General features: G+C 44.1%; 1 protein-coding gene across 1 annotated transcript in view; it reads left to right on the top strand.

Annotated features, from left to right (window-relative positions):
* The window catches only part of SYNPO2L (synaptopodin 2 like), a 193113-nt gene that overhangs the window by 89256 nt on the left and 79607 nt on the right, over positions 1–24250 (top strand). The window contains exon 2 of the mRNA XM_069753242.1: positions 1221–1372. Within this exon, the coding sequence (XP_069609343.1) occupies positions 1221–1372 (152 nt within the window). The remainder of the gene's footprint in view (positions 1–1220; positions 1373–24250) is intronic.

Here is a 24250-nt window from a genome sequence, read left to right as displayed (position 1 = left end):
CCCACCAGCATGTATTAAATGCTGTAGTCAGAGGTTCACAGTGGCATTTATCAGGTTAACAACAGCGGGCAGAGCTCTGCTCCACCCACGGCTGTTAAAACCACACGATAGCTGATGAAATCAGCCATCTTCTGCCACGAAAGATGCAGGCTTGGTGTGCGAGCCCGGATCAAAGGCAGGGACATGACATATGACGTACATGTATGTCATATGTTGTGAATGTGTTAAACTGCAGGGCAGCTACACAGTAATGGATGTGCTGGGTATTTCAGGGAAGTGAATGGGACAATGCTATAGCACGGCGATTACTATGTAGACCAAATGAAGATAAATAGAGATGCTGCACCTCTTGCCGAGAATTGAGACCCCTGTAATCGGATGTTGATGACCTAGCGTAAGGATTTTCTATCACTTATAACATTTTCTGGAGTAAATCTATTGACCATGCCACCTCCTTCTAAGACACCGACGTTTTAGAAAATGTGCAACGTTGGCACAAAATTGCCACTAGAAAATTAGTTTAAATTGCATTCCATATTAAATCTATGTTAATATTCACTATTATTAGTGATGAGCGAATATACTCGTTACTCGAGATTTCTCGAGCACGCTCGGGGGTCCTCCGAGTATTTTTTAGTGCTCGGAGTTTTAGTTTTTCTTGCCGCAGCTGAATGATTTACATCTGTTAGCCAGCTTAAGTACATGTGGGGATTCCCTAGCAACCAGGCAACCCAGCTTAAGTACATGTGGGGATTCCCTAGCAACCAGGCAACCCCCACATGTACTTATGCTGGCTATCAGATGTAAATCATTCAGCTGCGGCAAGAAAAACTAAAACTCCGAGCACTAAAAAATACTCGGAGGACCCCCGAGCATGCTCGAGTAACGAGTATATTTGCTCATCACTAACTATTATCATTATTTTTTTCTAATAGCATTACAAATAGGGGCACCTAATGGACCGGGTTCATGCTAAGACATAACCAACATTGGTATTTTGTAGCTCATGGCCTTCTTGTCCTTTGTAGAAGAAAAGACATCACTAATCCTTGTGATACATCCCTCAATTCGTTGGCTTACATATCTGCTAGTTTTTAAAGCGAGCCCTGCTGGGGGCACTATAGAAATTGTATGAGCTGCTTCAATAGTCTGTATGCCTTTTTTAAATATGCATTGGTTAGTCTTTTATTTAAATTTTTTTTTATATTTGTTTATTACAGGTGCGAAAGCGAAGTAAGGCATGTCGTGGTGGACTGCGGGAGAATGATGAATTGGTTGGGATCAATGGGAAGTCATGTGTTGGATTATCACATGCAGAAACAATGCAGATGATAGACTCATCAGGAGGCAACCTTCATCTTCATGTCAACAGGTAAATACCAACTTAACTGTCTTTTGCCAAATATAAGATTTAAAACTGGGTAGAGCAAGGACAATATTTTCTAGGGGTGGTACGTTGACCTATCGACCTGGATCAACTAAGGGCACATATGAGAAACAGACTTGTGGAATAGAACAATGGGCAGATTGCTTACCATTGTATTTGCTCCTTCTTGCACACTTATGTTGAAAGAAAGCCAGATATTATGACATGTATGTTTTAGTGTATATGTTTTTCCAAGCAAATAAATCACGGCACTTTTATTCCTTATGGAAATGTATGAATAGTCAACTGGGTGTTACTGAGTCGCCCGCCAGGGCCGTGGGGTACTCGGTAAAAGGGAAAGGTCTTTAAAGGGAATAGAGTTTATGTTCGTGACGCCACCTGTGGTATTCGGTCAGTGGGGACCGACGTCGCTCCGAGGGGTCCTCTGGGTGATGTTATGGCAGCTAGATGGTCTAACTTCCCACAGGTGAAGTGTATCCCCAGGACTCCCAGCGTGTAAATGGAAGATGGTGGATGGTACAGTAAAGAACAAGGACACAGGTTTGCAGTCTCTTTACCTTATTTACTGACGACTTCAGCAGCCACAGTCCAGAGCACCAGATCACAGGGCAGGCAGGGTCCGGCCGGTTTGGAAGTGAATCCAGAGTTCCCTTTACCCGGTGGAGTTAAAAGCCTTCCTCTAGGGCGGTGGTGTTGTAGTCCCTTTATGCCTATGGCTTCACATAAGGTCCTCACAGTTGTTCTCTCTGTCTCCCATATAGGATAGGACATAACCCGTATGACTGGTGACTTGAGCCGGTTTATAGGGACTCTAGCATGCCCCAGGCTCTGTAGGTGTCACCGTGCCTACTTGGTATTAATGCAGACAGGTAACTTGCAGTTCAGCTGTCCTACCGGTCTCTGATGTAAGTCATGGAGTTACTTACAGCCCTTGGTGTTCCGGCTACCGCAGGGCCGTATTTAGAGTTTCTGCTGCCCTAGGCACTTTTCGTGCTGCCTCCCCCATTGGTGAGTATGACTAATGCAGACACTATCGGCAGTGACTTAGGCTACTTTCACATCAGTGATTTTTTTACATTTGCGGCAGATCCGGCAGTTTTTCCGCATCCGTAACGGATCACTTACGGCAACACTGTGTTCGGCCTCATTCATTCCCTATGGGACTTGCGGCACTTGTGGTTTTGCTGCGATCCGGCAAATGCAGTACTTGCAGCAACAAGAAAAAAAATGCTGCTAGCAGTGTTTTTTTTTGTCTCACCTCAAGCGCTGCACATGTCCGCAAGTCCCATAGGGAATGAATGAGGCCGAACGCAGAGTTGCCGGCCTGTAAGCGATATGTTACACGACAGAGGTGGAAAAACTGCAGTATCTGCCGCGAACGGAGAAAATCGCTGATGTGAAAGCAGCCTTAGCAAACCTTTCCATTAGTTGTCATATGAGAATCTGGTGGATCTCATACACAGTACATGGTCAGTTGATTCTGCCATGGTTGCAAGGTTTGGCTGACAAGTTTTTAAGGGGAACCAGTCAGTCGATTCATACTACCAAAACCACGGGCAGCATCACTCAGACTGCAAACAGGGAAGTTTATCTCTGCAATGCTGGGACGTTTCAGAGAGAATAGTTTGAAGAGCTGGATGGATAATTTAGTGAGAGAACGGACTAATCTGTTGCTATCGTCTGTGGGCTTCTCACTCCATGTCTCTAGATCAGGGGTGGGCAATTTATTTTCCCGAGGGGCCAGATGAAAGACCATGACTGTTGTGGAGGCTGAACCAATAGCATGAAAATAATTCTACTCAATATTAAGTAATATTAATTGTATCACTTAATATTGAGCAGAATTAAGTATGCTGACACCAATTATATATCTTTAAACCCCCCACAGCCCCTTAAATACAGCATGAGCCCCACACAGTCTCCCCATATACAGCATGAGACCACCCTCTCATCTACTCTCCTCAGCAGCCTCCCCTCTGCTCACCAGCCTCTCACATCCTCCCATCACCAGCCTCCACTCTCCTCTCCTCAGCAGCCTCCCCTCACCAGCCTCTCATCTCCTCTCCTCAGCAGCCTCCCCTCACCAGCCTCTCATCTCCTCTCCTCAGCAGCCTCCCCTCACCAGCCTCTCATCTCTTCTCCTCAGCAGCCTCCCCTCACCAGCCTCTCATCTCCTCTCCTCAGCAGCCTTCTCTCACCAGCCTCTCATCTCCTCTCCTCAGCAGCCTCCCCTCACCAGCCTCTCATCTCCTCTCCTCAGCAGCCTCCCCTCACCAGCCTCTCATGTCCTCTCCTCAGCAGCCTCCTCTCACCAGCCTCTCATGTCCTCTCCTCAGCAGCCTCCCCTCACCAGCCTCTCATGTCCTCTCCTCAGCAGCCTCCCCTCACCAGCCTCTCATGTCCTCTCCTCAGCAGCCTCCCCTCACCAGCCTCTCATGTCCTCTCCTCAGCAGCCTCCCCTCACCAGCCTCTCATCTCCTCTCCTCAGCAGCCTCCCCTCACCAGCCTCTCATCTCCTCTCCTTTCCAGCCTCCCCTCACCAGCCTCTCATCTCCTCTCCTTTCCAGCCTCTCCTCTCCTTTCCAGCCTCTCCTCTCCTTTCCTTTCCAGCCTCTCATCTCGTCTCCAGCCTCTCATCTCCTCTCCAGCCTCTCATCTCCTCTCCTTTCCAGCCTCTCATCTCCTTTCCAGCCTCTCATCTCCTTTCCAGCCTCTCCTCTCTTTTCCAGCCTCTCATCTCCTTTCCAGCCTCTCATCTCCTCTCCAGCCTCTCATCTCCTCTCCTTTCCAGCCTCTCCTCTCCTTTCCAGCCTCTCCTCTCCTTTCCAGCCTCTCATCTCCTTTCCAGCCTCTCATCTCCTTTCCAGCCTCTCCTCTCCTTTCCAGCCTCTCCTCTCCAGCCTCTCCTCTCCTCTCCAGCCTCTCCTCTCCTTTCCAGCCTCTCCTCTCCAGGCTCTCCTCTCCAGTCTCTCCTCTCCTTTCCAGCCTCTCATCTCCAGCCTCTCTTCTCCTCTCCAGCCTCTCCTCTCCTATCCAGCCTCTCATCTCCTCTCCTTACCAGCCTCTCATCTCCTCTCCTTACCAGCCTCTCCTCTCCTTTCCAGCCTTTCCTCTCCTTTCCAGCCTTTCCTCTCCAGCCTCTCCTCTCCTCTCCAGTCTCTCCTCTCCAGTCTCTCCTCTCCAGTCTCTCCTCTCCAGCCTCTCCTCTCCTCTCCACTCTCTCCTCTCCTTTCCAGCCTCTCATCTCCTCTCCAGCCTCTCATCTCCTCTCCAGCCTCTCATCTCCTTTCCAGCCTCTCATCTCCTCTCCTTACCAGCCTCTCATCTCCTCTCCTTACCAGCCTCTCATCTCCTTTCCAGCCTCTCCTCTCCTTTCTGGCCTCTCCTCTCCTTTCCAGCCTCTCCTCTTCTTTCCAGCCTCTCCTCTCCAGCCTCTCATCTCCTCTACTTTCCAGCCTCTCATCTCCTTTCCAGCCTCTCATCTCCTCTCCTTTCCAGCCTCTCATCTCCTCTCCTTTCCAGCCTCTCATCTCCTCTCCTTACCAGCCTCTCATCTCCTCTCCTTTCCAGCCTCTCCTTTCCAGCCTCATCTCCTCTCCTTACCAGCCTCTCATCTCCTCTCCTTTCCAGCCTCTCCTTTCCAGCCTCTCATCTCCTTTCCAGCCTCTCATCTCCTCTCCAGCCTCTCATCTCCTCTCCAGCCTCTCATCTCCTTTCCAGCCTCTCATCTCCTTTCCAGCCTCTCCTCTCCTTTCCATCCTCTCATCTCCTTTCCAGCCTCTCATCTCCTTTCCAGCCTCTCATCTCCTCTCCTTTCCAGCCTCTCCTCTCCTTTCCAGCCTCTCCTTTCCTTTCCAGCCTCTCCTCTCCTTTCCAGCCTCTCCTCTCCTTTCCAGCCTCTCATCTCCTCTCCAGCCTCTCCTCTCCAGCCTCTCCTCTCCAGTCTCTCCTCTCCTTTCCAGCCTCTCCTCTCCTCTCCAGCCTCTCTTCTCCTCTCCAGCCTCTCCTCTCCTTTCCAGCCTCTCATCTCCTCTCCTTACCAGCCTCTCATCTCCTCTCCTTACCAGCCTCTCATCTCCTTTCCAGCCTCTCCTCTCCTTTCCAGCCTCTCCTCTCCTTTCCAGCCTTTCCTCTCCAGCCTCTCCTCTCCAGTATCTCCTCTCCAGCCTTTCCTCTCCAGTCTCTCCTCTCCAGCCTCTCCTCTCCTCTCCAGTCTCTCCTCTCCAGCCTCTCCTCTCCTCTCCAGTCTCTCCTCTCCTTTCCAGCCTCTCCTCTCCTCTCCAGCCTCTCATCTCCTCTCCAGCCTCTCATCTCCTCTCCTTTCCAGCCTCTCCTTTCCTTTCCAGCCTCTCCTCTCCTTTCCAGCCTCTCCTCTCCTTTCCAGCCTCTCATCTCCTTTCCAGCCTCTCCTCTCCTCTCCAGCCTCTCCTCTCCAGCCTCTCCTCTCCAGTCTCTCCTTTCCTTTCCAGCCTCTCCTCTCCTCTCCAGCCTCTCTTCTCCTCTCCAGCCTCTCCTCTCCTTTCCAGCCTCTCATCTCCTCTCCTTACCAGCCTCTCATCTCCTCTCCTTACCAGCCTCTCATCTCCTTTCCAGCCTCTCCTCTCCTTTCCAGCCTCTCCTCTCCTTTCCAGCCTTTCCTCTCCAGCCTCTCCTCTCCAGCCTCTCCTCTCCAGTCTCTCCTCTCCAGCCTCTCCTCTCCTCGCCAGTCTCTCCTCTCTAGCCTCTCCTCTCCAGTCTCTCCTCTCCTTTCCAGCCTCTCATCTCCTCTCCAGCCTCTCATCTCCTCTCCAGCCTCTCATCTCCTCTCCAGCCTCTCATCTCCTCTCCTTACCAGCCTCTCATCTCCTCTCCTTACCAGCCTCTCATCTCCTTTCCAGCCTCTCCTCTCCTTTCCAGCCTCTCCTCTCCTTTCCAGCCTCTCCTCTTCTTTCCAGCCTCTCCTCTCCAGCCTCTCATCTCCTCTCCTTTCCAGCCTCTCATCTCCTCTCCTTTCCAGCCTCTCATCTCCTCTCCTTTCCAGCCTCTCATCTCCTCTCCTTACCAGCCTCTCATCTCCTCTCCTTACCAGCCTCTCATCTCCTCTCCTTTCCAGCCTCTCCTTTCCAGCCTCTCATCTCCTCTCCTTACCAGCCTCTCATCTCCTCTCCTTTCCAGCCTCTCCTTTCCAGCCTCTCATCTCCTTTCCAGCCTCTCATCTCCTCTCCTTTCCAGCCTCTCATCTCCTCTCCAACCTCTCCTCTCCAGCCTCTCCTCTCCTTTCCAGCCTCTCCTCTCCAGCCTCTCCTCTCCAGCCTCTCCTGCCTCTCATTTCCTCTCCTTACCAGCCTCTCATCTCCTCTCCTTTCCAGCCTCTCCTCTCCTTTCCAGCCTCTCCTCTCCTGCCTCTCGTCTCCTTACCAGCCTCTCATCTCCTCTCCTAACCAGCCTCTCATCTCCTCTCCTTTCTAGCCTCTCCTCTCCTTTCCAGCGTCTTCTCTCCTGCCTCTCATCTCCTTTCCAGCCTCTCCTCTCCTTACCAGCCTCTCATCTCCTCTCCTTTCCAGCCTCTCCTCTCCTTTCCAGCCTCTCCTCTCCTGCCTCTCATCTCCTTTCCAGCCTCTCCTCTCCTGCCTCTCATCTCCTTTCCAGCCTCTCCTCTCCTTACCAGCCTCTCATCCCCTCCCCTTAGCAGCCTCCCCTCTCCTCACTCACTCACATCAGCAGACTCCCGTCTCCTCTCTCGCCTCACTCCTCTCTGCAGCTTCCTCTGAGTCCTCACACACTGCCCGCCTCCTCTCCCTGCTCACTGCCGACTTCAGTATCTTCTCCCACAAACATTACCTGCTTCTCTGCAGTCTGCTCCAGTGCTCTTACAGTAAGAAGAGCGCACAGCGTGTCACATGACTGGCGTCAGGAGGACCATGATGCACTTGGGCTGCTGCTGCTTAAAGGTACAGCATCCATTTCTGCCCCATACAGTAGTCAGGGCAGCAATGCCCTGATGGCGGCCTTGCGCCCGAGACCCCCTCCCCCCGCAGCAGCTGGGACTGAGGTGGGTGGGCGGGGGACCCCCGGACTTAAAAAAAAAAAAAAATTTTTAAAAACTTGCTCAGGTGCCGCCCCCCTGCATTGTCCCCGCCCTAGGCACGTGCCTAGTGGCAAATACGGCCCTGGGCTACCGGTTATCTGCGCTTCAGAAGGAGGCAGCCTGCTCGTGGCTGGTCTCCTCTGATGTCCTTCTCCTTTTGCTTTGTTCCCCTTCATGCTCACTGAACGATGTCCTTTCCTTCTGTATGTTTACTCTTTCCCGGAGCTGCAGCACTGCGGATACACCTTCTCTGGCCTCAGACTATTCCAGTCTACTTGCTGGCACTTTCTAACTCTCTTTCCCTCCAAAACCACAATATATATACATATGTAGGGGAGTCACCTAGAAATAGGATCACAAGCTCCCCCTTGTGGCCTGTAGTGTGAACATGTTGTGTGCATTGTGATTGCCTGATGAGAGTTATCTTTCATCATGTCCAAACGTAACATCACTCTCCCCATGAGGAGAGCAATGCTACTGTGATGACCTGGACCCTGGACCCTGGGGCGCCACACTCCCCCCATTAAATCCAGTACTCCCGGACTGGGAAAAAAAGAACAACAATACAAATTAGCAAAAAGACATACAACTTTTGGAATGCTATAAACATGGAAAACAAGTTAATATTATGCAAAGTAGAGCTTCCCTTTATGGGAGGTGAGAACACTTGAACATTACAAAAACATATTTACATTGTAGGCCTACTTTTAAGAATAGAAAATAGTATAATAATTAACTAACTATGAAGGGCTATTACCCGCTACAGGTATTCTATCTCTTAAGGATTCAAAGTGCAAAACAAACATTTTCTTTGTTCAAAGTGCAGAACTTTCCTAGCAACGGAAACTACCCCTACAGGTGTACTACATCAAGTCATTTTCACTACCTCCTGCACATAACACTATATAATTTTCAAGTTTCAATTTTATTGTTATTCAATATATTAACTCACTACTATGCTACTACCTGGCATATAACATACATTTCTAACCAACTTTAGGTATTAGTTCAGCAACTATTCAACTTTCAAATCTTTCAATATTGAGGTAGTGCAATTCGATACTCAAGTCAATCAATAACTTTAGAACAGCAGCAACGAAGCGAGGGACCCGTCATTAACCCCCAATGTTGGTGTTGGGCGGGCTACAAGGCGTGTATCCAGACCCGGAATCCTGCTGCGCCAAATGGGTTTTTCTTCTGGTCTCTGTAAAACAAAGCAACTTTCACAGCAATGTTAGAAGCAGTCTTTTTAAAGCTTCTTTGTAAAACCAGTAGGAAAGCACCTTTAAGAAGGTGAAAACTATTTACAAGACAGTTTGTGAATCATTCACTGTCCATGATCCAAATATCCTACAAACAAACAAACTCTGTAAATAGAGGATCCCTTTAAACTATGGACCCCTTTAAATAGAAACCTGGTCAGGTTTATGAACTGTTAAACGGTAGCAGTCATTTTTAAACTGTTAGCATTAATGGACAAACTTTCAACTATTTAGTCACATCACTTTTCTCATTTACTTTCTCTTATGCTTGCTGGGCTAGGAATTGCTGTCTCTCCATATCAGAGTTCTGGCCCAGGAGATATTGTCATGGCCCCAACCATGTTGGAGAGCAGATGGTACTGGGAGTTGGCCTACCAGTGACTCTTTGGTCTGCAGCGTGGCACAGTCAGTCTGGAATCTGGAATTCCTTGCCTGAGGAGGTGGTGATGGCGAACTCAGTTGAGGGGTTCAAGAGAGGCCCAGATGTCTTCCTGGATTGTAACAATATTGTATCTTACAGGTATTAGGTTCTTTAGAAGGACATAGATCTGGGGTTTATTTTGGACGGAATATAGGCTGAACTGGATGGACAAATGTCTTTTTTCGGCCTTGCTAACTATGCTACTTGCTAACTATGTTACTGTGATCAAATTCAACTCAGCAGTTTTTTTTTCAACTGGACAAATCTGAAGGACAGGTCTGGAGATTTCACTGTTTATACAAAGTACAAAAAAACTATAGCAAAATCAAAGGAATAAGCTGGAGCATAAGTTTGTATACTGTATATGCAAGGTATTAGAGCACATTTACACTGTGGCCATTTCATAAGCAAAACCCAAGAAAAAAATAAAAAAACAAATTGAGCATATAATGTATAGTAAGTACCGTGTATACTCGAGTATAAGCTGACCCGAATGTAAGCCAAGACCCTTAATTTTGCCACAAAACAACTGGGAAAACGTATTGACACGAGTATAAGCCTAGGGTGGGAAATGCAGCACCTACTGGTAAATTACAAAAATAAAAATAGATACCAATAAAAGTAAAATTAATTGAGACATCAGTAGGTTAAATGTTTTTGAATATCCATATTGAATCAGGAGACCCATATAATGCTCCATATAGTTCATGATGGGCCCCATAAGATGCTCCATACAAAATACGCCCCATATAATGCTCCATATAGTTCATGATGGGCCTGATGAGATGCTCCATACAAAAAATATGCCCCATATAATGCTGCACAAAGGTTAATGATGGCCCCATAAGATGCTCAATAGAATAATATGCCCCATATAATGCTGCTTAAAAGGTTAATGATGGCCCCATAAGATGCTCCATACAAAAATATGCCCCATATAATGCTGCACAAAGGTTAATGATGGCCCCATAAGATGCTCCATAGAATAATATGCCCCATATGCTGCTCCATAAAGGTTGATGGCCCCATAAGTTGCTCTATAGAATAATATGCCCCATATAATGTTTCATAAAAGTTGATGGGCCCCATAAGATGCTCCATACAAAAAATATGCCCCATATAATGCTGCACAAAGGTTAATAATGGCCCCATAATCTGCTCCATATTAAAATATGCCCCATATAATGCTGCATAAAAGGTTAATGATGGCCTCATAAGATGCTCCATAGAATAAGATGCACCATTGAATAATATGCCCCATATGCTGCTGCTGCTGCTGCGATTAAAAAAAGAAAAAAAAAGACATACTCACCTCTCGTTGCTGGGGGAGAGGTGACGATGTCCTGAGCAGGCGGGGACACAGGTGCGCTATGAGGTGCCGGTGTCGCCGCTGGCTCAGGCTCCCCGTCACGTGTGATATTCATCTGTCCCGTTCCACCGCTGTGCGCCGCTGTGTCTTCTGGGTCTCTGCAGTGACTGTTCAGGCAGAGGGCGTGCAATAAACACATTGTCGCGCCCTCTGACCTGAACGTCACAGCCAAAGGACACAGAAGACACAGCGCGGTGGTGGAATGGGGATAGGTGAATATCGCATGGCTCACCCTCCCCCGTCATACTCACCCTCCTGGTGGGGTCTCTGCATCTCAGATGGCCTCTGGTGCCTGCAGCTCTTCCTGTGTTCAGCGGTTTATTCATTACTTTAATGAGCGGTACCATGTGACCGCTGAACACAGGAAGAGCTGCAGGCACCAGAGACAATGTGAGAAGCAGGGACGTTCAGAGACCGCGTCAGGAGAGGGTGAGTATGATGTGACAGTCTCCACTCCTGCTGCTCCCCCTCCCCCACCAACGCCCTGGGACAATGACTTGAGTATAAGCCGAGAGGGAAAAAAAATGGGCTGAAAATCTTAGCTTATACTCGAGTATATACGGTAAATAATTAAACAGTAATAGTACGTGTAAATAGCATAGGGTACTTGGTTAACACTATTTTGATTAAACGAAATGTATAAAAGCCATCCATCCCACTGTTACAAAGTGTACCCAGTTGGGACAGTCGTAGCCTATCTCTAGTATTAAAACCTTACCGTTTATCAGTCGACCTCAATATGAATAAGGGCAGAGCAGGACAGGGGCCCCGACTGTTCAGCCACCTGTCCACAGGAAGCTACATAGATAAACGCCTAGCTCAGAACAGTGGGGGTGGCACAAAAAACTACAGCGAAAAACATAGCCTTTCTCTTTTTTTCTGGGCACTTACCTCTGGCTTTTATGCTGAAACCATGCCGGTGCCATCCTTATGATTAGAAGTCAAACACAGCCAGGAGGAATAAAAGATAATTTTCTCCTGGCAGTGGGGCTCTCAGTGCTGACGCCGCATGATGTCAGAATGCTATTTATCTGCAATTTAACCCTATACCTGCAGGTTAATACCATTATTTTATATGATAGATTCACTTTCAACATGAGATTTACTGTTCACGGTACTGATTTTTCAATAATAAGTGTGAAATTGACTTGTTATACTGCAGGTTGTGAAGTGTTATATGTCAAGAAATGGCTGAAATATGACCTGTTAAGCTTTTTTCTGTGACATACAGCTGCTTAGAGAACAAGCAGGAGACATAATAGTTTATTATAGCAGCAAAGTCAACGGCTTTACATGTCTGAAAATAGCGGTCCCCTCACCCATATTACTTAATCTCAGCATGAAGGTCTCTTTCTCCACCTGTTGGGGTGAAATAGCATCATCCAAGCAGTGAACTATTGATTTCACATGGCATTAACTGCTTCTCTTGACAGCTCACATGTACGTTGCCTGTTGGCTGAATAGTAATGTCTTTTTAACAGCTGACTGGAACCAGTGATTTGCCATTGGCAACTGATATCTGCGGAAACATCTCTGCTAATATCCACTGACTGGAATTTATACTATCCTAATTATGTTTCTGTATAATATGCCATGATATAAGATGATGATGTATGCATACTGCATAAATCACCGAAAAATAAAAAAAAATTGAATAGCTACATAATACTGGTGTTAGGACAAAATCTAAAGAAATTATAGTTTTTTTCTGAGATCAACTACCCGAGAGTGAGTAAAATTGCCCATAGGTTGGTGTTCTGCTTACTGAGAACTAATGATTACCTGATCACACAGTTCAAAATAATCCACATCTTCTTCTATAGCGGTGTTCTCAATTTCTTACAATGTTTTAACTAGACAGCATCAAAATAAGCAAGTTTGCAATTAACTTGCTTTTTTATCTGCTGTCATTCTCCTGCAAAGACAGCTTTTATCTGGCATAGTGTACAGCTGGTTTCCATGGAGCTTGGCCTCTAGTGCATGTCCTGACCCTGGGCAAGAGTGTGCAGTAGCTACATTCATGGAGAGGAGTTAACTCTTAGCATTCCAATCAGCTCTCTCTGGTCCCTTGATTTCTATACAGCAATTAGCTGCTCACCTCCCTCCTCTCCCTTTCATCTTCTGAAGAGATACAGTTATAAATCACCAGCCCAGAAGGTCTCTTATTCACAGCTCTCTGCTCTAGTTTTCCAGAGCTGCATGCTTTTTCAAATGACCTATTATCTCTGTGTATAAATACAGTGTTTCTTCAGAACAAATCACTAATAGCTGAATGTGTTAGAACTTGTGCTGGTTATAGTTCTAATAATACTACAATTCTATTGACCAGAGCTGTCACTCAAAGATGAAAGACTGCCCTGTTAGAAACCAGGAAGTAAGGAAACTGTAACTGTAACATTGCTTTGAGCTGACAACTTAAAAATATCCCTTTAACCCCTTTGAGACCTCAGCCATACTAGTACTGTTCAGGTCGCTTCCCTCACTTTGATCCAAAAAACCTTTGTGGAATTGCACTTTTTTTTGCAATTTCACAGCACTTGGAATATTTTTCATGTTTTTGAGTATACGATATGATAAAACCAAAAGTACAACTCGTCCCGCAAAAAACAAGCCCTCACATGGTCATATTGTCGGAAAAATTAAAAAAGTTATGGCTCTGGAAAGAAGGGGAGCGAAAAACAGAAATGCGAAAAAGGCCAAGGTCTCTAAGGGGTTAATAACCTTGGTCGCTTTTGTCTGCATCCATTCAAGTCAACTATGTCCTTCTAATACACTTAAATCCAAAATTGTAATCAGTATTCTAAGTGTGGCTGCACTAGTGACTTGCATAGATGCAAAACTATGTTCTTGTCAAAAGCATGTATGCCTATGCAATGCATCCCATAATGTTATTTACCTTGGCAGCAGCTGCCTGGCACAGATCACTAAGATGAGTCCACCCATTTGCCCAAGTCTTTTTCAGTGACAGTTTAACTCAGTCTTTTACAATTTAGTACACAATTGTACATTTGTACATTTTATTTCTCCAGCCCAAATGATTTATCTACACTAAACTTCAATGGTCATTTCTCTGCCCAAGCCTCCAGCTTATATAAAACCCTCTGTAATATTAAATTATCCTCCTTTGCATTAATTATCTTGCAAAGTTTGCAAACAGCAAATATTCTCTATTCTGTAATTCCCTTACTTACAGGGTCATTATTAAATATGTTAAAAAAGAAAAATGGTCCATGCTGACCCCTGTACTGTCCCACTGTTAACTGTGACCCAATCACAGTGTGTTCCATTAATAACCAGCCTCTGCTTCCTATCACTGAGCCAATTGTTATTTCCCCCTAGTCCCATTTCTCTCATTTTATGGACCAACCTTTCATATGGCTCTGTATCAATCACATTTGAAAAGTCCAGATAACATCCAAGGCGTTATCCTAGTCCAGTCTGGAACTTATCTCTTTATAGCAGCTGATTACACTAGTTTGACAGGGCCGATCCCTCATATACCCATGTTGATGTTGGTTTATGAGGTTATGAGGTTATTCTTGAAATACTAAAGGATAATATCTCTATAACAACCTTCAAGGATTTTGCCCACATAAGAAGTTACATTTAGCAGCCTATAATTTCCTGTTTGAATATTGGCACCACATTTGATTTGCAGCAGTCCTGTGGTACGGATCCTGTTACTATGGAATCTTTGAATATTAGAAATTATGGTCTACCTATCACAATAATTAATTCCTGCAGAACTCAGGGGTGTATGCCATCTGGGCCTGGTGATTTGTCTACTTTAACGATTCTGAGGCTGCGCCATACTTCCTGGTAACATTTAATGGATAATTTATGGTATCCCCTCATCATGTCATCTGTTCTAGGATTCTCTTGTATAACTACTGGAGAGAAGAAGGCATTTAGTAGATTATTCTTTTCCTCATCCTCTTTCATCATTTTACCCAGATTATTTATTTTGTGGGGGGCCAACAGTATCATTTTTAAGTTTATTACTGTTTATACAACTTGTAATGCAGCGTTTTTCACTACAGTGCAGTAAAGAGGCAGTGACCCAGGTTAGTCAAAGTAAAATGTCCTGAATTTGGTGACTTACAAAAATAACTCAAGCTTTATCCTTCGGTCCACAGCTGGATCGTCCATAACAGTCCGTATCAAATCTGTTGCCATGGGCGACTACACCGCCGTATCACTGGTGGGTGCATCAATGCCTTTGCCTACTCTGGCCTGTGTTCAGACTCACTCAGACCTGTCCTGCACAGAGACTCCTGCTCTGATGCTTGCAAAACAAACACTGATACCACCGAAACCTTAACTGAAAGTTTAACCCCCTTAGTGACAGAGCCAATTTGCTGCTTTTTACAATTCTGACCACTGTCACTTTATTTGGTTATAACTCTGGAAAACTCAACGGATCCTACTGATTCTGAGAATGTTTTTTCCTGACATATTGTACTTCATGTTAGTGGTAAAATTTCTTTGATATGACTTGCGTTTATTTGTGGAAAAAAAACGGAAATATGGCAAAAATTTTCAAAATTTTGCAATTTTCAAACATTGAATTTTTGTGCCCTTAAATTAGAGTGATTTCACACAAAATACTTAATAAATAACATTTCCCACATGTCTACTTTACATCAGCACAATTTTGGAAACAAAATTCTTTTGTTAGGAAGTTATAAGGGCTAAAAGTTGACCAGCGATTTCTAATTTTTCCAACAAAATTTACAAAACAATTTTTTTAGGGACCACCTCACATTTGAAGTGACTTTGGGGGGGGTAAATATAACAGAAAATACCCAAAAGTGACACCATTCTAAAAACTGCAGCCCTCAAGGTGCGCAAAGCCAAATTAAAAAAGTTTATTAACTCTTCAGGTGCTTCACGAGAACTAAAGCGCCGTGGAAAGAAAAAATGAACATTTTACTTTTTTCACAAAAAAATCACTTTGGAACTATTTTTTTTATTTTCACAACGGTATCAGGAGAAAATGGACCACAAAATTTGTTGTGCAATTTCTCCTGAGTACGCCGATACCCCATATGTGGGGGAAAGAAACTGAGGGCATGGCAGGGCTCAGAAGGGAGGGAGTACCATTTGACTTTTTGAATGCAAAATTGGCTGGAAACAATGGTGGCGCCATGTCTCGTTTGGAGACCCCCTGATGTACCTAAACAGTGAAAAAAAAACAACTCTAACTCCATTACACCCCTAACCCTGATCCCAACCCCAACACACCCCAATCCTAATCCCAACCCTAACCACAAACCTAACCCCAACACACCCCTAACCCTAATCCCAACCCTAACCATAATCCTAACCACAACATGCTCCTAATCCTAATCCCAACCCTAACCACAACACAGCTCTAACTCTAATCCCAGCCCTAACCGAAACTCTAACCACAAACCTAACCCCAACACACCCCTAACCCTAATCCCAACCCTAACCATAACCCTAACCACAAACCTAACCCTAACACACCCCTAATCCTAATTCCAATCCTAACCATAACCCTAACCCTAGCCCTAACCCTAAACCTAGCCCTAAACCTAGCCCTAACCCTAAAATTTTCCTATTGTTGCAGGGTGCAGGCCGGCAAATCTCGGCAGTACGCCCCCGTCATTTTATCCCGGAAGAAGAGTCTGGCAGCCCGGGGGACTTCATGGGGGGATGCTAAAGGATCCAGGGATTATGGAGGTATCGGGGGAGAATCGGAGGACCCTATTTATCTCTCCTCTGATGTGTCACATCAGAGGAGAGAGAAATTAGATGGAAAATCTGACTTTTTTTTGCGGTTGCCGTTATACCAGGGTTGGTAAAAACTGACCCGAATCATGTTCTATACGGTCTCAGTTACCCCTGGTAGCTGAGACCCCAGAGATATTCTGACTTTGGGGGGGCGCTATACACTTTTTCCACAGCACCGTTAATTAACGGTGCTGTGGCTTAAGTACCTTTAATTGCCGCTAATAAAAGACGTATCAGCAGTCATTAAGGGGTTAAATGAGAATCGTGGACATGGGCCACCCCCAAGACCTGCAGTGGAGGGAGAGATCCGCCATACTACCCTCTTGCAGATCGATCCAAAAATAAAAGCTCATGTCAAGTTTTCCTAAATCTTACTGGGTCAAATAGCATAATCAAGTCCACACTCTCTTTTATTTTGCATTTTAACCATCTGTGGCTGTAATTACAATGCTCTTCAGCGGGTTTAGTATGTTTCTATGCGCATCCTGGGGGACACATAACGACCCTTTTGCATGAGTCCCCTCGCTGCCTCACAAGATGAAGAATGTTTTTGGATTATTTGTACTTTCTTTGGCAGTGAGCTTCTCCATTTCAATCTTTGCTGCCTTGATTAGTTTTTTGCACTATTTTTTTTCTATAATTTCTTTATATTTAATACTTTGTTACTACCATATTGCTTTCATTTACTTAAGGCTTTCTTTTTTTTTTATTTATTATGTCCTTTCCATCTTTATTTAGCCATAATGGTTTCTTCCAATTTCTCACTTGTTTCTTCCCATAGAGTATATATTTTTCCCAGGTCCTATTCAGGATCTTTATAAAAGTGGAGGATATAAGATATAAAAAGACACCTGCGCTAGAAATAAAAAGATCCCCAGTTCAACTATTGCGGCAACCGAATGTAGCTGCCAGGACTAAATAACTAAGCAAAGACCACCTGCATAGAACTTACTGCACATTATTATTATTATTATTATTATACATTTTTATAGCGCCATTTGTTCCATGGCGCTTTACATGTGAATACGGGGCAAATATAGACAAATACATTAAACATGAGCAGATAACAAGGCACACGAGTACATAAGGAGGGAGGACCCTGCCCGCGAGGGCTCACAGTCTGCACATGCATTACATACGGCTGTAAATTAGCCAAGAATGCTGGTATGCAGGGAGAATAACTTACTTGTGTCTGATAGGTGCATGGTAGTTAGTCATAGATCCAGTTGGCTGGGGATGATGCAGAGTATGCTCCCAAAGTTAGCCAGTAAAGAGTCCGGCAGGGGTTGCAGCAAGGTTAGACTGAGAATGCGGCTTGCCACAGAGGGAGCGTCCTCCCTTGGTGGTGGGGAAGCCTCCAACACTGCTAGGAGGTTGGACAGATGAGTGGCGGCATGCTATGGCTGAGAGACGCTGCTGTGAGGTAGCGTTGTGTGTGTGGGGCGTGGTTAGGGTGACGTGAACCGATGAACAGGCGTGCGAGAGGGTCAAACTTTTCAACGCGTTTCAAAGGTGCTCGGACCTTCTTTGTCATCCCTGACAGTAATTGTCTTTCATTGTTGTAAAATATCTGTTTCCTTTGCTAGACCTGCAGATTTATGCTCCCCAAATGATATCAGGGTAGTTGAAGACCCCCATAATAATTACTTCTCCCTGATTCACTGCCTGGTATATTTGCTTTATGATGATATTTTCTGCCTCTTACATTATATGTAAAAAAAGGAGGACAAGGAGCATACACAGGGAATATAAATATAAAAAAAGCATATATGGTAAACATTAAAACGTCTTTCAGTAACATGTCACATTACACAGTCATTTCCAATCCAATGCAGAAAGAACCATCCGCTCTTATCATCCCCAATAGAGAGTAATCAGTAGGAGAATGTCCATACAAAGTATATACCAGCTAAGCCTATGTATAAAAATGTGCTATATAGCATAGCCCCAAGTGCCCACATGAGAGAGAAACCATCAATCATCCTGGGTGCCGCAACATATTGTGAAAATAGGCTTACCGGTGAATGGGTGAAGTGAGTGCTATCTCACTTCCTCCAGGTGTAAGTTTTGTTCAAAGGAAGTGTGAGTGAGGTGGCCCAATAGCACCTGCTGACTGGCTGCAGGACTCATGAAACATAATGTCATAGGAGTCCCGGGAGACCCAGCACCGATGTCACTGGAATGGTGCCAGCAGCGGAGGTGAGTACTGACTGTTTTTATTTTACATGGGGAATATAGTAATTGAGAAGGAGTTGTCCGAGTAGCACAAAAAAATCAAAGTATGAACAAAATAAAGGGATCAAACAAGCCAAACAGTTTTAAAAAGAATTAAAAAGCCCAAATGCTATCAATATGCTGGCCCTCCAGCCCACAATAAGGCTGTATCCTACCCTACCTGTCCACTGCAGAAAAAAAACAATAAATGACAAACTCAGAACTATAAGTGCGCATGCGCACATATATAATGTCGAGAATGTCCTGAATTGCACCTTAGTATGCATTCAAGAATGAGCGAAAAACTTGCAGACACACTATGTAGTAATATTAGAATTAAAACGGCATGCCTGCATACATAGTTATAAGCACCATTCAGATTGCACCTTTTTTGCACATGTGAAAACGAAAAAGAATCCTAAAATAAATAAATCCAAATAATAAATCCAAATAATGAATATATGATCACATATAGCACATGTACAGATAACAAAGAAGTCTGCCCCTGAAGATCACAAATATATGCTAGACCAGTAAAGTGAGATAAATCAAGAAACGCATAAAATACAACACAGATGTTGTTTAGCCAGTGGCGTATCCAGAACAAATATCTAAATGCGTAAAAGAGGGCAAAATCTGAATCATGCTTAAATATTCATGTATGAAGATTTATAAGTGCAAAACCATCTGGATAAAGAATGTATATATATATATATATATATATATATATATATATATATATATATATATATATATATATATATATATATATATGCAGGTATGCTTGTATGTGTACAACCCCACATGCAACCAAGGTAAGTTGCAAAAAGAAAAAATATATATATAGTAGTACATGAAATACATAAATATAACAATTATATCCATATTTATTAATGTGCATATCAGTACTAGAGAGCAGTCATACACAGTATTAGGATGCATATAGAAAACTAAGTGTCGTGTCCATATCAGGCTCATTTAGGAAAACTAAATGTCTGAACACTATAAAATACTCGGATGTCACCCAAGCATGCTCGGGGAGACCTGAGCACAATGCTATTCGATCATCACTAGTTATAATACCCCTGGTGACACCAAAAACACAAAATGCTAGCAGCAGGGCAAGCCAGGAGTCAGGACCTCCAAGGCATTGAGAGACAGTTTATGCCATGTGCCTAGCTTGGATACCCGATAGTTGTAAGGCACAGAGGAATCATGGAGGACGCTGGTACGGTTGACAAGGTACTCCTTCAGCATCTTCCTAAACTTCCCCTCCTTGTCAGAGGAGGACCCACGCATCAGGGCCTGGGTGATGGGAGGGTCTGAGAAAACTGACCTAGACCTTTGATAGTGTTCTCCTGCCTCTTCTACAACTGGTGTGAGTCTTCCTCATCTCTGCTTCTTAGTTATCCAAGGAAAAGTTACCTCTGCCACCATTGTCAGATGGGAATTTTTTTTAATTCTTCAACTAGGGCCTTCTGGTACTGCAACATTTTATTAGACCTCTCTGCCATGGGAAGGAGACATGTAAAGTTCTCCTTGTAGCATGGGTCTAGAAGGGTGACCAACTAGTAATTAGTGTTGAACAAAATGTGTACAACGCGAAGGTCATGGGAAAGGCAACGGAATATAAACTCAGCCATGTGTGCCATACTGCCAACAGTCAAGACTTCCCTCTCCCACCAACAGGACGACTGTCTATCTTCTTCTCCTCTCCCTCCTATTCATCCTCCCTTTCCTCATCTTCAGTCCATCCATGCTGAACAGACAGGATGAAGGTGGTGTGGGTAGTATCATTTGTGGCTCAGGGAACCAGCTCCTGTTCCTCCTACTCATTATCACCCAATCTGTGTTGAGTGTATGAGATGAGACTGGGCTGTGTAGCATCACTTTGTATAGTATCTTGCTCCATCTCAACTTGCTTCCACTGCAAAATTTCCTCTTTAATTGTGAGCAGTGAGCATTTCAGTAGATAGAGAAGTGGGATGGTTACTTTGATTATGGCATCATTGCCACTCAGCATCTTGACCTAGTCCTCAATGTTTTGGAGCACCGCACAGATGTCAGACATCCATGCCCACTCATCAGCTATTATGTGCGGAGGCTGACTGGTATACTGCCGGGCATATTGCAGCTTGTATTCAGCTACTGCCCACTGTTGCTCACAAAGCCTTGCCGCCAACATATGTAATGTTGAGTTCTAATGTGAAGAGACATCGCATAGCAGTTGGTGAACTGGTGCAACACTGCCAGGGTGACGGCAGCTGTAGCCTACTTGCGGAAATGGGCACACATGTGGTGCACTTTCACAAGTAGCTTGGGCAGATCTGTGTAAGTTTTGAGAAACCGCTTAACCAGTAAGTGGAGCACATGGGCCAGGCATGGTGCATGTGTGAGATTGCCTAGTTTCAGAGTCGTCTCCATATTATGGCCATTGTCACACACGTCTATGCCTGATAGTGGGTTCAGAGGTGACAGCCACAGATTAGTCTGGTCTGTTAGACCTTTCAACAACTCTGCGGCAGTGTGCGGTTTATCACCTAAGCAGATTAGCATCAGCAAAATCTGTTGCTGCTTGTCCAAGGCAGTGCTGCAGTGATTGCAACTGATGTTGACCTTTCGGGCTTCAAAAGTGGTGTTCTGCGTCCCCCTGCAAAGACGAACAGAAAGCTAAGTCGACATGATGTGTGTGTGTGTTGTACTCCTGCAGCAGGCACAGTTTCACCTTGCCCACAGCCTGAGCCTCCTCGCTCACCATCAGCATCACGCCCACTTCCCTGTCCCTTACCACGTGCCTTGCACATTTTAAATTACGCCTAATATATCCCTTGTGAGAAAAGTTTGCAGGATTAGTATCGCAGGAAAATTTGCCCACCTCAGATGGACTTGTTACAGTGCAGAAGCAGTATAGCAACCCTATTTCTAACCAACCGAGTCTGGCTTTTTTATTTTGATTCACAACTGGTGCAGCAAGCATAGATGCTGTATATTTCCCTTTTTGAAAAAATGTTCAGTAATACGCAGGAAAATTTGCCCACCTTAGATGGACTTATTACAGTGCAGGAGCAATAGCAATATAGCGATGCTATTTTTAACCAGCCAAGTCTGGCTTTTTTATTTTGATGCACAACTAGTGCAGTAAAAATGGTGTATAATGTTTCTCTTTTTAAAAAAAGAAAATTTTGCAGTAATGCTAGCGCAGGAAAATTTGCCCAGCTCAGATGGACATGATACAGTACAGGAGCAATATAGTGATTTTATTTCTAACCAACCAAGTCTGTTGGTTAGAAATAAGCTTCATTATTTTGATGCACAATTGGCGCAGTATAAATGCTGTATGATATTTTACTGTCGAAAAAAATTTGCAGGATTGCTAGCGCAGGAAAATTTGTCCACCTCAGATGGACTTTTTACACTGCAGGAGCAATATAGTGATGCTATTGATAAAAAAACAATTCTGGCTCTATGTGTTTGACACACAACTGGCGCAGTATAAATGGCATATAATGTTTTCTGGCTGAGATTTTTTTGCAACAGCAGTATCACAGGAAATTTGCCCACCTCAGATGGACTGGTTACAGTGCAGGAAACAATATAGCGATGCTACTGTTAAACAACCTAGTCTGGCTGTATGTTTTTTATGCACAGTATAAATGGCGTATAGTATTTCCCTGCTGAAAAAAAATTGCAGGATTAAGAGCAAAAAAGAATATTATTAACCCTGAGAAATAAAAGCGCTTTTGGTATGATTTGCCACAGAAAGGACATGCAATTAGCCCTATAGTGTCCTACACTATCGCTTCAGCACAATGTCTCCCTAAGTGCTGCTATCAGCAGTATGAATATTGATTATACTGTAATTAGCTTTAATAAGGGCTGTTATTGCAGTTGAAAGAAAGATTACACATGTTTAACCCTGTCTATACACAGCTACAACTTAGCCTAGTTCAGCAGTGCAGCACCTCTCTCTACTCTTGCTGTGTCGGTTGGTAAACTGTGGCGAGTATGGCGTCACGGGTGTTATATACAACTGATGATGCTTTGCTGCCAGCCAATCACAGTAATGCCACAACCAAGATGGCTACAGCATTACAGTGACTTGCAAGCAATCCCCAAATGTTTATTGGCTATCTAACATGTGGGGTGGGGACTCGAGCTTGCACACAAGCATTCAAAAATACTCACTGAGTAACGAGACACTGATGCTCGAACTAGTAATGAGCAGTGACGTGCACGCTCGATCATCACAAATACTTATTTTATAATTATATGATATTTCTTGTAGCCCTCACCTTCTTATGCCCTAGATGTGGTAATATAATGGCCAAAGCAGCTGGTGGTCTCCAGTTGCAAGAAGAAACAGCATTATAGTTTTAGTAGCCTTATTAGCCACATTATATGAGGTCACTCACTACACTGCAAGCATGAAGTACAACCTATTTTTAACGAGCAGAGTTGTCTGTCTGTTAAAGAAAATGTGACGAGACTTTATGACACAGAGAGAGACTCAGCAGATGAAAACATGAGTAATAACTAGAAATGTCTCAATGCTGATGTCAACACTATATCTAATGCTAATTCATTGAAATAATTATATTTGTAGGTGATGGGTATCTAGTATTGTAATATCTAGTACAAAAAATTCATACAGAATTCACAATGAATAGAGCATAATTCAGTGAATGAATAAAATGTAATTTTCAACTTTTTAAAATAGGAAGTAATCAGTTAAGAAAGACATAAGTGTAAACATTGTAAGAGTGAGATGTAAATTTGAGTTGTAATCTAAAAGATTGAATTATCAGATATACTGTACAGTATGTGCTGAATAACATTGAATAATATTGAGAAGAAATATCCAAGGATTGTGCTTTTGGTGTGTTTTTGATGCTGCCTATTTTTGCTGAGCCAAAAACTCAGTGTTTTACAGTTCCAGCTAAGTGGATGGGATTTATAGAAAACTTATGTCCACTTTTTAACTCAGTGTAAAATGACTTGCAGGTACGCAGAGTTTTCTGCGTGTAATTTCCCCATAGACTTGCATTAGGTGCGGAATTTCCACAGGTAAAAAATGCACATACATTTTAGTGCGTTTCCGTGGTGGAAATTTATCAAAATGCATGTAAGTATATCAATAAAGTTTTGTCAAAGTAAAATACTAAGAAGTATCAAAACCAAAGCTTGACATACCAACAAGAGACAAAAACTGCAGTGTCAAAAATGTGATACTAACGCATGTTAAAAAAATTCATACAAAACACAAATAAGAACCACAAGTAACCCAATTTAAATAATAGGTGCAAAAATAGTGCAGAAATTCTGCAGAGTCAAAACCTCAGCAAAACTCTAGTGGAAACGTAGCCTCACAGAGACTACCACTGTAGACGACTTTCACACAACCAAATTTTGGTTATTAATATGCATCAGTATCGGCAAGCCAAATGTAGGTGTGAAACATAAAAAGGGTGAAAGCATAATAGAAAGATTTGTACCTCTTTAATATTTCGGACGCAATCCCAGCTTTTGTTTGCAAATAAGGATGCAAAATGCTGACCAACTGACTGCCATGTAAGGATGACCTATTCTAAAGTGATGGGTCATCCCCATTGGAGCGCACTGTTGGTAATGTCTGCTTCCCTGGGGAAAAAAGACGTATTGAGATAAAAATTACGCAGCTAGAATGGTTTGTATCTCTTGTGTCCTGGAGCTAGTTCATACTACTATTGCTGGAGCTGTCTCCTCTTCTGTGCACTCCTCCCAACCAAGAGCTGGC

Source organism: Ranitomeya imitator, chromosome 2 (assembly GCF_032444005.1).
Source record: "Ranitomeya imitator isolate aRanImi1 chromosome 2, aRanImi1.pri, whole genome shotgun sequence".
Lineage (NCBI taxonomy): Eukaryota > Metazoa > Chordata > Amphibia > Anura > Dendrobatidae > Ranitomeya > Ranitomeya imitator.
The sequence above is the reverse complement of the archived record's forward strand: the minus strand, read 5'-3'. Positions and strand labels throughout refer to the sequence as shown.